The sequence below is a fragment of the Pygoscelis adeliae genome, unplaced genomic scaffold (genome assembly GCF_000699105.1).
Source record: "Pygoscelis adeliae isolate BGI_AS28 unplaced genomic scaffold, ASM69910v1 Scaffold15, whole genome shotgun sequence".
Taxonomy (NCBI): Eukaryota; Metazoa; Chordata; class Aves; order Sphenisciformes; family Spheniscidae; genus Pygoscelis; species Pygoscelis adeliae.
The window spans coordinates 2,626,242-2,644,040 of NW_008824988.1; the positions used below are offsets into that span (position 1 = coordinate 2,626,242).

Consider the following 17,799-nt stretch of genomic DNA (forward strand, 5'->3'; position numbering starts at 1 on the left):
GACTGAGGAGTATTGAAGTCCCTGTTTGCTTTTCATGACTGTTCACCCAAGGAGGCATCTCAAAGAATGAGAAATTCTACCTGCAGGGGTGTCTGGGCTGGAAGGTGGAAGGATGGCCACAGCCTGTGCAATTATATCCATTCCAGGCAGAAACTTAAGTAATGTAGTTATTGAGAGTATGTCATGTCAAGGTCCCAGTAACCAAATTCTAGTTTAAAACCACCATAAATATAGCTATACAATATACCGTTAAATACTCTGGATTGATTACAGGAGAGACAGATTTTCCTTTGGGCAGAAGCCATTGTAATCCTCACTGTAAACCAAAGCCTTGATATGGCTCCTGCCTATTTCAGTCAAGTTTTCTGAACTTCTGACTGTCTTCATCTATTCCTAATTTATTCTTTTTAGACTTTGACAAATCATTTACTTGAGAGCTAAAAATGAATAAAATATAATGTTTTATTAAATTTTATTTTACTAACAATGAAAAATTACTTGCTCTTTTTTTCAGTTACGTCCCTTGGCTCATATTTGGAACACGTTTTGGGCCACACCTGGGTTCTGCAACAAGCTTTCTGTCATATTCAAAGGGCCAGGCTGGGGACCAGGCAAACCTAGACTTGGCCTTCCTGAGGAAATCCCAGTGGTAAATAGAACATGCATAGGCTTTCAGTTTTGTGTAATTTACTTGGACCTCTTAATGCTACTGGATCAATGTTAAAAACTCTACACATGCTATTTTAAATTAGCAAATTAGCAGTCATAAAGCATAGGGGAAGATGAAATGGGAACAGAAATTGAAGGAAATTAATGTTTTAGCTGTGTTTTTTTCTTTTTATTTGAAGGAAAAAAAAAATTTTTTATTTATCTTTTCATTATTCATTTCCTAAAGAGATTTTCAAAATTGTTCTATAGAGTACGGTAATTTCTGGTTTTCTTTTAGCTGTGAATGTATGCACACACACACAGAGTTAAACTCTGTCTCACACTAGGTAGTACATAAGTTTGATAGTAGATTATCTTTATGCAATTATCTATGTCCCTTAATCTTTTTTGTGTTTGTAAGTATAAAGAATACTAAGGAATAACAGGCTGGAGCAGGTCACTGTTGAAGGCTATTATCTGTTTTGCTTCATACAGATCACCGGAAAAGAAGTTCCCTTCAATCCAAGTGTACCAGCTTATCTTAATTGCTATGCAGTTGTACATTTTGCTGTAATAATGGACTTGTATACTGAACTTCTGGGTACCGTGACTGTAAGTAATTCCTATCTTTATGAAATACATGTCATGCTAACAGTAATATGACACACAACATATTTAAATAATAAAGCACTGAGTAGAGGCTCTACAGCCTGACTCATATCTTACTTAAGCTATTATAATAATAACTAGACTCTGTAAAAAGAAACAAAATAAATGGCTAAATATATAATTATATAATATTAAATATACAATGTTTTATACTGTTTATTAAACAGTATTTAATAACCGTATTAATTAAGCAATTAAATTAAAAATAATAAATGTTCCATAGAAGATGTGTGTGTCTGCTTCAGTTGTTAGGACTTCACGAAAGGAAAAATGTATGTCAGACTTGAAACTATGTACGTTTTAAGATGTCAAGGTTGGTCATATTGTTAGATGCCAATAATGCCCAAGCTTTAGAAGGAAGATTGCAAAGGTCTTGTGGTGCTTGCAGGTGGGAAGCTTGGTGTCAGCATGAGTTCAGAGTTGGAGGAGCACAGACTCGGGGCAAATCCTTCTTCCAGTCTCAAACATACAACAGCATTGATAGAAATACAGCAAGGAGAGGCATGTATTTACCACCTCGCGTTTGGGCTGATGGGATCTCCCTGGTAACACGATGTAGTTCCTTCATGGATACCTGGCAGTTTCTGAAGGTGAACCATGAGGCCATCTCCACCTACAAGAAGCGAGACATTAACTGCTGCCATAGTTTCACACCCTCCATACCTTCCAACCTCCTTTTCATTCTTCCTTCCTTGATGACTCTTTTTACTTTACTAAAACTAAAATCTTCCTAGTTATGAAGCATAATTTTAATGCATCTAGTATTCCCACAAATCAGTCAAAGGCCTACCAAAACACCACAAAAGTCTATCAGTTTGATAAAACACCATTTGGCCTTCTTAAAACCTTTCTAAGACCTTCTTGGTTAAAGAGCAGTCTTCTTGTTGTGTTTGTGTCACCCACATTGCCACAGGCCTGCTGTCAGGGTGCCAAGGGCTCCCTGGGTTCTTCAGCCTCTGCTCGCCTGTGGACCTACCTCATCCTGGCACACTTGCCCAGCAATCTCCAGCCCCTGGCTGAGATTTGTTACTGTCCCCTGCCCACCTCGATGGGCATTGCGGCACAGCACTCTTCCTGCTGGGGCCATGGCCCTGCCCCTTTGCCTGCCACCGCGCCCCCGCCTCCTTCCCCAGGGAGCAGCCCCTCTCGCTGTGCCCCGATGCCTTTGCCCATGACCAACATGTCTGAATCCAGCCAAGAGGCAGATTTCTAGAAATAAGTCTCTTTTGCATAACTGACCGTGGTCATCCATGAATGATTCCAGAGGATTGCAAAGCCATTTCAAAGCTGTCAGAAATCTTGTCCAAACGTTGAAGTTTTGGTCTTCCGACTCAGACATTCCTCTTGTGTCCCAGGGCAAGAAGGGCAGGAGAGGGACTGCAATAATTTCTTGGGATATGCGGCAGCAGGCTTACAGCAGCTCTGGCAGGTCTGCATATACGAGCTGCTACAGCTCGTTGTTTTTTTTTTTTTTACTTTTTTGGTTAGATGTGTTCTGAGTAGCACATCAGACCAGTAGAACGATGCAATTTTTGAGAAAAGTTTAAAGAGTAAGTATTTTATGTAGCATTCCCGATACAATATAAAAGGTACCTCAGCCATACTCTTCTGATTAATATTAAGTTATTCTACACATCGTGTTCACCTCTATAAAGGGTCACATTGCAACTGCAGGGAATTCAGAGATTACTAAGCCATCTGAGGCTTAGTCTATTCTAAGAAATTTCTGAGGACAGGAAATTAAGCCAAAGGTAAGGATAAATACCTCCAATGTATACAAGGTATACAGTATACATGATTGCCAATGTTCTTGTATTGAGAAAAACCTCTGCGAGACTTTCGGGATATAATTCTAGCTTCCTACATACCAGCAGCAAGTCACATTTGTATAGGGATCAAACTGTGGGGTTTTTGTTTGGTTGGTGTTTTGTCTTTTACTTTGTTACTGTTGCTTTTAGCAGCAAGAAGTAAGGAGTCTGCTTATGAATTTTTTCCTATTTTATTCTTTTCTCTTTTTGCCTTTTTCTGGTCCTGGAAGGAAAAGTGGATGGTCCAAATTATTTTCTCTGCTGATAACTGCAGCTGTTTAATAATAAGTAATAAGGGAAGTTGAAAAATGCACCCAAGCCCCAGACGACCATTAAGTTCTTGCAGTCACGGAGGAAACATCCTGAAGATCCACCATTTATGAACTTATTGTAGAAAAACAACTAGAAAATTCTCTGCACAAAACTGTAGGGTAATAAGGTAGTAAGGATAAGAAGGAGAGCACGGGGGACTAGAAGCACCTCATCTCAGGACATAAACCTTCAGTGTGGGTGTAGAAAGTGCTGGTCCCAAGGCAGAGTTCCAGCATCGCTCTGCAGTACAGTGGGGAAGCTGTCATGAGAAGGAAGCTTGTGTATGAATAACCTTACTTGGCAAAAATCTTTCTTCAATATCAGTTTTCCACTACACTGAGTTATGAAATGTCTATGGATACAACTGGAACTTTCTGTCTGGCTATGAATTATGTCATAACTGTGGCATAGCTCCATAAATGGGGAAAGCTAACTGTTTTCCTCATTTTTAGGTATAAGTTCCATTTCATAATAGCCATAAGACACAGCACACAGCTATTACATTTCTCAAGTGATTACAGTTGCTCAGTGTTTGGTCTCACGCCCTGTAGAAGTCTTAAATTTCTCCATACATAAAGAGCAACCATATACCTTCGGTCTGAATGACCTACATTTAACTTGTGAAAAGAGCAAAACAAGAAAGAACAAATACATATTTTCCACAGGAGAGAGCATACAGTGTTTATTTTCTATATAGCGATCTGCACTACATCCAGAGAATAAAAATCACTTCTGAGCTCTGCACATCTAGATCTGATCCAAAGCTCATTGAAGAAATGGGATTTGGATCAGTCCCAGAGAGAGTGCTAGGAGTGTAAAACTGCAGTACATTCAAAGCAAAAGTCTCATAGCTCCAGAAATGCATGTATCACATAAATCAAAGTGAAGTGTACCTTAAACTAATTTTGCAGTCTTTTTTATTGTTGATAGATACTGTAACATTTACTGTGCTTATAATGCTATGAATATGTGAGCAGTTTCAATTAGACAGATAGTAGTAAGTGATAAGATAGGTCTCTTGAAAGCTGAGAACACAATTAATATATCCATTCAGTAGGACATCACCAAGTGCTGTATATGGAATATTGCTAAGAATTTACAATTTTTTTTTAGGAATTCTAAGTTAAAATAAATTCATACAGACAAACACAGATAACAATACACATTTCATAGCGTTGTAGTAGCGTTCTTCATTTGAATGTGAAGGTGTCTGATATATGCAGCAGGGCATCTGCTAAATTATGAAGTGTGGTGGCATCGGTCTTAGCACTTTCTGTGGAAACACTGAGCACACCAGGATGAGCAAATGCATCCATGTTATTCTTCAGAAGGAATAAAACAATCTGAGTCCTTTGCAATATAAAAGTCAATGTGGAATCTTTCAATTTTCATCTAAATACACATTTAGAATTGCATATTTCCTTCGTTTAAATGAATTATTGTTTCATTACTGACAAAATATAAAATAATAATGCTATGGCAATCTGTTGATTACACGGCCGTGTAAACTTCTTCCCAAAATTCTAAAACCTGCCTTTTTTTAAGGCTCTAAGATATTTTTGAAGCTTTCAATGAAATCAAAATCCAACAGAAATATTTTTTTCTGTTTGATTGCAGCCAATAACCACATTGCAAAGTTGTGGCTGACTTGTAATTGGGGAACCTGCTGTGGTCCCACAGGCTTCTCTGTTTGTACAAATACTCCAGTATATAAATACTCATTTATTTTATATATACATCCATGCATATTATGTTTAAGTGGAACAAGGATGCTAGCACTAAAGAAGGTGTAAAAGGCACATTCTCTTCACACTGCAACTTGCAGTGTGTAGATTTAATATATGATGTTTAGTTTAGTGATATAACCCACTGACTATTTTGTTGATTTTGGTAGAGGAATGCCTAGAAAATGGATGCCTCAGCTGCCAGCATCCACTTCATAGGGTGGTACATGTTTGAAGGTAAATAAAAGAATCAAGGCAGCATGTAACTATACCACTGGAGTTGTAAAGAGAAAGTTATGGAAGCAAACTAATAATGCTAAACTTTACGCTACATGGCTGGTTTTCTAAAAGCTGTTATTCCCAAATGGCATCATGGTGTATTTCACTGCAAATTTCTTGGTAGTCTTTGACTAGGAGCACAAATAAGGGAACACATTTTTTTCCTCTATGTGAATGTGGTGCATGTATTTACAGTGAAGGGTAACTTACACCTTCTATCTTCATGGTTCCCAGTAAGGCTTTATGCTTCACCCTTCATCACTCCAGAAAGCTGACGACTTGGGAAGTGGAAGGCTGCAACACCGTACTCGGACATTACCGTGCCATGCCTTTGTGTATATGCAAATCCAACTTTTAGTGTTATGGACCAAATTTAGCCTATAGACTTGCTGTCTAGCTAATGGCAAGAAATAGAATCATTCAGAAAGTGCTCCATCTCCACTGATTACAGAGAAAGCTTAGGTTAATAACAGTTTTTTAGGCACTTCAGTAAAGGTACTTAAATGAAGGTAGAATGAATCAGCACCTCAGTTTTCTGAAACTGGAATCACAAGGAAAGCCAGGTGCCTAGGACTTGGTGACTGGTTGTCTAATGCTAGCCAGCTCGGAAGCACTGGTAGGACAGAAAAGGGTGAAATCATGCAGCTCTCTTAAAATGGAAATTGGAGACATCCTTATTCATTCATAGGAGGTACTGCTGGATCCTTCCCGAAGACAAATATTAACATTTGTTCTCTCAAAACCATTGCAGGTTCATTTGTTTTCCATAAAGTGTGATTTTAGCCATATATTGTAATGTAGCAGTTACATGCCTTGCTTGAAATTTGGATTTGATGTTCGTTTCTCTTTCCTGCCTAAGGGGGATACAAAACCTTACATTTTCTTCCTCAGAATAGTGCCCTACCACTGTGGGAACATTTTTAAGGTAATCTGTAGAAGCTAGTGCATTGCACTGGAAACACAAAGCAAAATCACACCCACCTGACTAGGTTTAAAAAAAGGTGTAATTCTCCGACTTAAAAGTGAGGACAGTTTCTAAGGAGGAAAGTCTTGAATTCCAGTCCTAGTTCCTTGGCAAACTCCTGTATTTGACAAGTAACAATCATTGAAAAACATATCTAAGCATTTCTAAGAAATTTATGGGTGAGTTCCCTCATGCCTGTGCCAAATCATGTTTTTCTTTGCTCACTTCTTAAATTTTTGTATGACCCAATTTCTACAGGAAGCTGAAGTGGGAGTTGAACTTATTGTGACTAGATGAGCAGCTTAAGAACTACGCATTTTATTAAACTTAAATAGAGTCTGTGCCTAATTTTTCTGTCCAAAAATTTTGTCACTTCAAAATAAATAGCTTCATATTAACAATGGAAAGCCTTTTAAACTTAGGATAGCTGTTGGATTTTCGGATTCTAGAAACTGAGTTTTTCAAAAAGAGCGCCCTCAATTTGATCTTCTATTGACAAATTTTAAAACTTGTATGTGGAATTTGCAAATGTATTCCAAGTGATACAAACCTTGATAAAGGATTATAAGCCCACTAGAGCCTTTTTTGCTTTCTTGACTTAAGCGAGAGTCTCAACACATAACTCCTATACTGAGTCCCTCCCCGGGTTCAATATCTAGCTCAATATCCTGTCTCCTGTGGTGGCCGATAGCAGATGCCCAGGGTAAGAGCGTAAGAAAAGTGTAAAGCATATCCTTTCTCAAGTATAAGTATATACAAGTAGATGATGGTGGTAGTCCTCAGTCCGAGGTTTTGTAAGTTTATCATAAGGAGGGATGGAACAGATTGGAAACGTAGCAATGCAGTAATGAGTTTGGTCTATCCTGGTATAAATCTGTGCAACAGAGTGGCTTGACAGGTGTCATTTGCGAGAAGTGTGTTCTGGCTTGTAAACTGGTGAGGCTGCTGTTCAGCTCGCTCATTGCTGAGATTGTGTTCTCTTTGTTCAGTAACTGTTTGTTAAGGATATCTAAGTAGGTGCTTGTGATTCTTCAGTAAAACAACAGAAACCTACCCAGCCTGAGTGTGTGGTTTGATGTGTTTTGCAAACATGGGCACTGTAAGTTCACACAGCTGTAAAACTTGAGAATATCCTCGTGTGGCCTCCCACGCTCACAGATACTTAGCTTAGATCTCTTCGAGGGGTAGGGGCCACCACTGAAGGAAGGTGGGCATGTCACCAAGTGGGATTTATTGAAATCAGGGCAGACATTCATAGATTTTTATTTTTCCAATGCCTGCAATCTTGAAGTGCGAGATGCTGTTCATAAACCTTACTGCTATTGAAGCCAGAAAGGATTCCTATAACTCAGCAAGATCCACTACTTTCGTTTTGGATTTTTTTGTTGTTTTTTAAATGAAAAAACAAAGGCTTTTCAAAACTAATATTTGAAAGGAAGTCAGGGAGGGAACAAGAAAACTGATTCAATATTTGATTTTCAAAGGCAGCTGTGTAGAATACAAAAAATACTTAATAAATGAAAAGAAAAAAAATCAAACTTCACCATGAAAATAATTTCTGTTTTCCTGAGTTTTGTTTATATCATTTCGATGTAAATTTTAAGGTCATAAATCCTCATCCTGCTATTCATCCAAGTACTAACACACATGTTAGTGTTTAAAAGTGTTTTAAGTCTGATTGAAGTTAATGATATGAGTTGAAAAGTTTTGCTGAACTGGGAACCAAGTGTCGAGTTGTCATGAAGGGGCAACATTAATTTTGCTTATTCTTAAATATGGTTATGTTGTCATGTCATGTGAATTCTTATTCTCGCCAATGTATTGTTTTTGGTATCCATTGGGATTCATAGATGACAATTGTAAAGATCTGGTAACGTAAGATGAAGAAAAAGAACAGGGCTGCTGGGATTTTTATCTAGAAATAAGTTTGCTCCCTCTTGGGTAAAGGCATAAGGGAGTCAAGTAACTTCAGGAAAACACATAGTGCAGAAGGGAATATCTTAAACATTATTCTGGAAATACAGCATTCAGGAAACAACTAAAAAGGTGGTTACTCCAGATAAGTGTGCTATCCAGAGCAGATATTTTTGTTGTAAAATTTAAAGTAACAAATTACTTTAAAAGCAGACACTAACATCACTGAGTGAGGAAGTTGAAGCTACTGTTCTGTTAAAACTCAATTTCTCTTCAGAAAATTACTCTAAATGAATTCTTTGTCTACTTTTTAACAGACGTTATCACAGGGAACTATTCTTCTGAGAATTGGCTTTATCATTCTGTCCCTGACCTCTTTCGGACTACTTATGGAGAACAGGCAAGATACAAAACGTGCTTTTATTTTTCTTCTCTCATTATGCATTATTTATCACTATATGGCAATCTCAAGTGTGTCAGAAATTATATTGATAAAGAAATATAGATACTCTTGGACACATATGTTGCTGTCCGTTGACTAGAAAATAATACATGAATAGCCAGTACCTAAACCTAGGAGTGTTCCCATAGCAATTAGTGGCTATATCTATATTGTCCCTTGCAGAAAAGTTACGGGATGGGCTACTTACGTCACCCTCTGTGCTTGCATTTGTTGGGTCCACATCTCTGGTTGTGGGGATGCTGGCAGGCCAGTGAGGCCCGCAGGCTGTCCCAAGGCTGTTCAAGCTCAGACTGCAATCATATTGTGTCAGTCCTGTGTAGCATGCCATAGGTGTCAGATATGATGATGGTTTATGAAAAGCACACAGTGTAGCTCAGAGTAGACTCAAAATCATGTGAAGGATGGTGTAGACTTAAGACTAAATTTAATCAGTATGGATTCAAATCAAATTGGATCTTGAATACACCAGCCCAGTGAGATATATACTACGGAAGTAGTCCATATGGGCACCGTGACCCATATGGACCCGGAAGAATGAATAGCAGCTGCAGTTTCTTACGGAGGAACTATTTTGCCCTGCCCACAGAAATGTGGAATAGAAGCTTCATTTGAGATTGAGGTGCCAGTCCCACTTTGCACCTGCTGTTCACTGTGTTTTCGAAAAGAATACTTTTCTCTTGTAAGGACTGAATAGTTTATTTCAGGATAGGTAAAAATCTGTCAATATGCCAGAGATGTGTATAACTTAGGGAGTTAATAATGTGAATTAGTAAGAATTAACAGAAATAGACCGATGAGAAGATTCTGAACTACTCATGTAGCAGTTTTCAGAATTTTGCTGTTGTCCTTTTTGAGATCAAAAAGGACATATACATATGTCCTATGTATACGTATAAATGTACATATACATGTACATTTGTGTGAGTTCATATATAGTTCGTGAGTATTCTCACCCCCAGCAAATTCAGTGTTATAAGTCCATGTAAGATGTATACTATAAAAACTTAACTATAAGGTTAAGAAAGATGTCTTGATGTAAGTGCAGGACATCACAGACTATTTCTACATTCTCTTTTGCACTGAAGTTAACAAAGAAGAAAAGATTGGACGTTAATTTAAATTACTTCCCATTTCTAGGCCCAAAGCAGGAATTTTGGAAATCATCCGCTGCTTGGTCTTCGTAGGTGTGTACAAACTGGGCTACTTAAGGAGTCAGTTTTCTTCCTTGGGCTATGCATATGAGGTAAGACATTTATTTTGGAATGTCTATGGTAATGACCCTAGATTTTTTATCTTTTTAGAAAAAACAGTAACACTACAAATTTATATTTTTCTTCCTTATTTTTTATTATACTATTGTAGTAGAATATTGGGTTTTTTTCTTATCTCTTTATTTCTCACTTTTTATGATTAACTTGTAAGAAAATTATTGGGGTTTGCTACAGAGATGCCAATTTACATTGAAAAAATTCAGGAAAGTGTGTATTTACCAGTTCTTGCAAAAATAATATATTAGTGGCCATATGTTTTGAAGGGAATAACATAAATATGTTGCTTAATTTGAATTGATTAACTCACCTTTCATAGGGCAAATCTGAAAACACTTGGAGTCTGGAAGAGTCTCAAATATCAAATATTTTGTTCTGTACTTACACTGTACCTCAAAAACAGACTTTTAGCCATTGACAAAGATAGGATACTGGACTAAATGGGCCTTTGGTCTGATTAAGTATGGTCACTTTTGTGTTCTTAAGACTTATTTTTGTCCTGTTTGTGACTTTTGCTTTTTAATCTACTTCTTTTTTTCCAATACAGTTGATGTTTCATAATAACTCTTTTGATATGATCTGAATTAAATAACACTGAATCATTAATATGATTCTGATCTGAATAACATTCCCAAGCTTCTTAGTGCTGGTTACCCGCAAAGGCAGTTATTAGCAAGCTTATGAACGGTTTGCTAGACTAGTAGAGCTGTTATCAGAAAGTTACCTTTTGGCTTAAAACCAGAAAAAATGAAATAAAACACCAGGGATCGAGACTCAGACCTGTTACTGGTGGAGTTCAAAATGGTTCCTTTGACTTGAAACATCTGCAAAATTTATAGCAAGTTTCCTAATTGGAGGTTTCTGGTAGTGGTGCTGATTCTCCTGCTTTTCCAAGAGATCAAGAATGGAAAAATATCTTATGCTACTGTGGGTCTTTTTGGTCTTTTGTTTTTTGTCTTTTTACCTGGGATAGGAAACAATAATTGTTGGACAATATTTAAAGCTAGATAAATGCTACTAATCAAGAATTGTTTTGATTTTTCCCCATATTGTTATATTGTCAAAACTTTGGTGTATAAATCAAACAGTTCTTGAATACCTTTGATAAGAGTCTGCCAGACCTCAACAGATATTTTAAGGATTTTACTTGCTTAAATATCATTTGGAAAATGTTTTTATTATTTACTGAGTAGCCTACTACAATAGATAGGCTTGGAGCAAAGAATTCTAAAATTTGGCAATTAATTCTATAGCACTTGAGATATAGCTCTCACACTTGAGATACTTGGGTATTCTAACTGAATTTGGGGAGAATTATATGTCAAAATATATACTCTAAATTTTAAAAAAATTTGCATGTACCTGCCTTGCTGAGGTGTGTGTGTACGTGTGTAAAAGTGTCTCCTACTAAGAAGCAAGTAGAAGTAAAATTATCAGATTGTTACTTCTGATTTCTGTTGTTTGTCGTGAACTCTACGGCTTCCTATTCTGTCATGAAGAAGAAAATAGAATGAAATGGTTCTTACTCTTTTCTTTACATGTATCTGTCATTAAAATATTAACTTCTTTGCCATCCCTAGTTCTTTCCTACTGTACTTTCCTATCCTTTCTTCTGTCTAGTGTTTGGGGTTTTTTTTTTTGTCCTTTATATTATATTTCTGTGTTACTCTTTTTTTAGTCCCTTGTTTGGCACTGACTAGGTAGTCCATTTTTAACAAGAAACAGGAAGAGTTTGCTCACGGGTTTTTTTTCTTTGAAAATACAGAAAGACTAGGTGCTCCCAGTGAGACTAGAATAGATAATGCTTCTGAATAATGCCAATAGATCAGCACTAAAGACTTACATTTTATCATAAATCAGCAAGTTTGTGTTATTAATAGCTTTTGTGATGTTTGTGATGAACGTCAAAGGGTCCCCCATTTTGATATAAATGATCCACCATCATGGGTTTTGCTCTTGTGCTCTCAGTGCATTATACAAGTTCTGGATTCATGGTAGGAATGTTCTTATGGGTGGTAATATTGTTATAATGGGATTTATGAGCAAAAAATTCTGAGCAAAGAGAAAATGCCAGCGATTTGTCAGTTTGTGTTGAAAAGTCTTCAAATATTAATGTTTTTGGTCATTATTGACCTGATCATTTTGAACCAGCAGATACCAGAAAGCATAATAAATAAATAAATAACATGTTTTCTCAGAAATTAGGTCTAAAATTTGTCCTAAAAATAGTTTCTTTTCAACATTCCGACAGGTTATCTATCCTTCCTAGTATAATAGTGTAGATAACTTCAAAAATCTTATGAGGCCCATAAACATAAGTCTATCTCCTAAGCATTTTTTTTCTTATTTCTGCTACATATGTCTAATATTTTTATCTGCTTGCTTTTCAAGTTCCTTTGCTCTGTTTCTCCTTCAAATCCACTTACAATTCTTGAGAGGTGTAAATTAAACCATTTATTTAATCTTTCAGTTTGCCTTGTACATATTTCATCTTTAACATACATCTAGATTTATCTGACTTTGATCTTTTTAATGTCATATTTTCAGTACTCATAACGTGTACTGTACTTAAATAATGTACTCCTTACATCTTCATCATTTTATGTTACCAAATAAACAATTCTTTAGTAATCCAGTGTTCATGAACAATAGGAATGAATGCATGACATCATGTAAAAGAATTTCTGTTGACTTATTTTTTGGGGTCTATAAATTAAGCATTTCAGGGCACTTACTTAGGGATGAAGCAAAATAAACTGCACGAGGCATGATGGCACTACTCAGTGTGTCTAGAATTTAATAAATAATTCTGTCCCAACATTCTTAAGTTAATAGTGCACATTGCAGCAGATAAATGCAGGACTGATCTTGCCATACCATCATGTTGAATAATTAGTGAAAAAGCGTGTGGCTCCTGTCTATACATGTTATTTTTTCTGTGACTGTGTTTCATATGTTCATATTTCTCATGAATATTTTAGAACCAGTAGATAAGATTTCAGAAGTAAATATCCTCACAGTACTATTTGCAGGGTACTCTAACGAGTAAAAATAGGTGATTTAGACTGCAAATGATTGCATTTGACTCATAAAAACGTCTGACAATTATCAGAACTACTGCATGGGAGGAAGACTTTCTGGCTGAAAACTAGGAGGAAAGTGCAGAAGAAATGGAGAAAACTAGGGGAGCAGTGAGAGAGAAGAGCAGAGGAAACAAGGAGTGTTGTTTGGCAACATGTTTTGCATTTTGCCATTAAATTAGTTCTGGTGGGTGTGGAAAAAGCAGCTAACAATTGCAATTCCAGCAGGAGGAGCAGTCCTGCCCTCTGGCTCCAGCCTCTTACCCTTACTGTCCATCTAATTGGGTCAGCCTCACGCAGCCAAAGATTTTTCTTCAGATAAGTGAGTTGATGCAACTTGCTGTGGAGCGTGAAAGCATGCATTTTCTGTTCCTTGTGCTGTATGTATTTCCATATGGATAGTTAGGTGAAAGAAGCAGGCTCTGCTTTTTTTTGAAGAAAAAAAAAAAAAGTGATGTTTGAGGAAATTTTTAGATCTTATAAGAATTGTTTCCTGGGTGGAGGTCACTGAAAACCTTGACGGTAAGGGCAGAGATTGTATATTTGACTGATTGTAGACAGTAAACTGAGGAGCTAATGTGTTTCTGCTTGAGGATCTGTGCTGCCACATCCTATACTAGTTAGTTTTCTTCAGGCTGATTACTTCATGTCTGTGTAATGTGATGATCATGTGTATTACTAAAGCCAAATCATTTTCTGTCAGGCTGGGCCTGGAGTCTCCTAACCACCTGGAGGTAGCAGAAAACATTGCTTGTGTTTTCAGTTTTGTGACAGTAAAGCACGATATGTAAAAATAAATCTGTGATGATGGTGCACCTCTTCAAAGTGTTTCCATCCAACTGCTCTGGTTTGGCATCGGCTAGCATATTCCATGAGCTGATTTTGGTCAAGCACTGGCTGTTAGTTGACAGTAGTACTAATGAGGAGCAAGTAGAAATGAGAGCCATTGACATGTTGTTGGAACTCTTGTCTTAAATATTTTCACCAACTCTCATAGTGGCTGCAACTCAGTACTGAGAAAGACTCTTAAACTAAGGGGCTAGGAGTGAGGAAGGTGGAAGAGGAAATACAGATGTCTGTCTTGATGTGCTTGTTTATCTTTTACCTTTGTTTCAGCTAGGGCATTGTATTTGAGAGTAAATTTCTTCACCCAGACCCCTCCTGCACTGCAATTTCCTGGGCTGCCTGGCTATGAAAGCGTTGCCAGGCATGTATTAATTTACAGGTAGGAAGGATAAAAATCTAGGACAACTTTCACTGGGGTAAAGAGAGGAAAAAAGAGGTTGTATACACATATGATATTTTAAAGGAATAACTTGTTTTCTTTTCTGTTTTATGTGGGCATGTGGTGCATTAGAAATATAACCAACTTTGGAAGGTATATAAAATCTTGTGCTGCAGGGTATAATTCAGCCCTTAACTAATGAAGGCAGAAATGAACTTCGTTGTGGTCAAATTGTTTATTTACTCCTCCAGGGTATCTAAACTTGGTAGATGCAGCTGTTCCAAAAACTTTTGGAGACAGTGTTCTGTACCAAGTGGACTGCTTCTCTGATCCTTGATGCAATTCTGGTATTTCTTATGAGTGTGTTAGCTAATTTGTCTGGATAAAATATATAATATCTCTTTATTAAAGAACTGATTTGCACTGTATTCTGCGTTCCGCAGCAGTCCCTCTTAATGTGATATATTACCACACTACTTATTTCTCCTTTCATCGTACAAAGACTCGCTGTTACCTCACTTGTTTCTCAGTGTAATTTACTAGCATTGGAATACTGACTTATGAGTACTGACTTAAAACAAACATTTACTCATAAGAACTTATTTCCACATCAACGATAGTTTTCTGCTCTGTAGCATTTTTCCTTGGTCCCTCGTTATGATCATCTGTGCCACATTTCAAAGAGCAGCATATCCCATATTTGGTTTCCATTAAGGTGAAAGCTCCATGCCCTCTACTATGATTTACGGCCTCAGCATTTATGCAGTGTCTGTGCCCTAACTAGGTTGGCTGGTGTATTTGAAGTGTATTTTAGAAATGAAGCTGCGGATGCAAGGAAACTCTACCGCCTTATGATAAAAAGCCTTGTCAACACACATGGAATTAAACAAACACGAGTTGTAATCTGTATTTTCTATGTTAGCTTCATTCAGAAAAGTCCACTATACCATGCAGTGTATCCCAGGGACTGGACTTTTAATATTCTTGACAACTGCCCTGAGGGGAATAATGTCCCTTAGAAAAAGTCACAGTAAAATCTGGCAGTAGATTAAGTTAGTTTCCACTTAGGTGTGACAGCAGAGTCATTACTGATTTTAGACTTAGCCAGTTTGAGAGTCGGCTTCACCACCATCAACTAAAGACTATGATGTATAGTTCCAGATGCTCTGGCCAATTGACCGTAAAATTGCTTCGCATTTCTGGCAGAGCAGCCAAGCTGGAGCTTTTAAAATCTCCACTCCCCGAGCTCAACACCCTCCCCCCTCTGCTTAAAAGCTGCTCATTATTCTTCTTCTGCCCGCTGATCTTAGCAAAAGAAAAACTTCTGGAATCAATTAGAAGTGTCTGCACTTGATGAGATTTGCACGTGAGTTCGGAATTGCGAGGCTTTGATAGTGTCAGCCAACAGCTGCAGTTTCAGGTGGTAAAATGGGGGAAGGAATTTTCCAGGGTTTATTTACAATCATAAAATAAAACAAAAATCAAGACAAGTTGGAAACCATCTAATGTGTCATTAAAACGAAGCCTGAATTGGGTTATGTATTTATTTTGTCTGAAAAAAGTAAACTAGTGGTTTATAATCAGGATCTTTTCAATTACCTTGCAATTATTAGGCTGTATAGAGTGGTTGTAATAAAATGCAAGCTATGGTCTGCTTGCTGTAGTTTTAACTATGAAAGAGGCATCTGCTGTTACTTTTGTCACTTTAATTGCCTGACAAGACAGGGAGGTAGTCATACTTAATAGAAATCAGAAGCATGTGGTCAAAGATGAAGCGAAGGTGGTACTCTGAAGACAGAAAATACATATTCACTTATACCGCCTGAAATTTTGCATTTTGTTCTGTCAACATTCACATTGATAGCTGTAAAGTTTATTTTCTGACCCTTCTTAGCCCAAAGCAGTTAGTGATTGGCTTGTATCTGTATGCAATGTTTGCATTTTAAAGATAACAGCCATGCCAAATAAAATTATTAATGTTCAATTACACGTCTGAGGGTGTTTGTAAGAATGAAACTGTGCCATTTCACATACGTTGTTACTAATTTGCATTGCAGACTGGTTTGGTTCGTAAGTCAAAGCATAATTTTTCTAAAAGCCAGTAATGCTACAAACCCCATCAATCTGCATTCTTTTCTACATCATAATAACACATGGATAATAACAGAAAACTCCATACCAGTGAATTGCTTCACTGATATTAATCCCTGGTGACAACTGCGATACTCCACATGGGTAGATGTTTCTGTCTGTGTAATTGCAGTTCCAGTACAAGAGTATTAACTGACATTTTTTTTGTTAATGCACAAATGCATGTGTTTGTTTCATACCTGGATTTCTTCTGCAGAGGTAGTACTGTTAGGAAAACTATGTAGGCTAATTTTTAATTTTTTTTTTTCTCCCTTTAAAGAGCTTAAAAAAGCACTTCCAGTGAAGGAGTGCTCAGAGAATTCCTTGTTTGCAGTATTAGTCATCTGTGTAAGCACAGAGGCACCTCTGCATCACAACACAAGCACGACTGGCTTACACCGGAGTGAGAGGCAAGCGTACAGACAGATACCACGCCGTTTGGATTCTGTAAGAAAGATGCAAAGGCAGTCGGAACAGACTCGTGTTTCCTATGCTTGACAGAGCCAGTGGTTACTGATCAGTTTACACTCTTATACATTTTACATTCAACATGATTTAAAGTATAGAGTAGTGTAAAGCACATTGCAATCTCTAAGAGTCAAAGGCAAGGGTAAGATGTGATTGCTGCATCTTGAATGAAAGACACTGGCTTACTTACTGAGATTTCCCATCCATGCACATGGTGGGGAGAAGCAGAAGATACCTTCTGCATCCATCAGACTGTGTCCTCCAACTGTGCTGAGCACCCCGGAGCGGGGAGCCTTCCAGCACCACGGTGCACAGCCGGTGCGTGTATGTGCTCTGTGGTGTAGCTGTCTTTAGCCTATCAAGCTCACCCGCGTGTAAGTGTTTATTTGGACAAACTGATATGCAAAATTAGTAGACTTTCCAAAACCAAATAGTCTGCCACTAAAACTATTGCAGTTGGCGGGTGGGAATTGTCCTAACCTTAAAGAGAGGAGAGCTGTGCCTGTGTTCCCAAGACCATGAAGGCAGATGGCTTAGTTTGAATTTTGTCCTCAACGTGACAGGCAGAGGGATTGAATTAGCTTTTAGGAGATGACAACTTTAATTAAGCTAGCTATTTCTGATGTGGAACAAATCTGGGCTTGGCATATACAAGGTGACCACAAAGAACCAGCCTAGTATTTAAAGCATTTTGGATATTTTTGTCTCACAATATTTAAATAGAGAAAATCCAAATGTAAAAAAGACATGCAGTCCAGGGTTACCCAATTTATATGTCTTTCAAGGGAGATGGAGGTACAAGATTCTTCTTTCCATAAATGTCCATTCCCACTTTCGTAACAGTGAG

The 17,799-nt window shown here is 37.5% G+C and overlaps 1 protein-coding gene across 1 annotated transcript in view; it reads left to right on the forward strand.

The window, feature by feature from the left end:
- AGMO (alkylglycerol monooxygenase) overlaps positions 1-17,799 on the forward strand; it is a 195,379-nt gene that overhangs the window by 105,621 nt on the left and 71,959 nt on the right. Inside the window, exons 11-14 of the mRNA XM_009326121.1 lie at positions 515-649; positions 1,144-1,260; positions 8,636-8,718; positions 9,919-10,024. Coding sequence (XP_009324396.1) covers positions 515-649; positions 1,144-1,260; positions 8,636-8,718; positions 9,919-10,024 — 441 coding nt within the window. The remainder of the gene's footprint in view (positions 1-514; positions 650-1,143; positions 1,261-8,635; positions 8,719-9,918; positions 10,025-17,799) is intronic.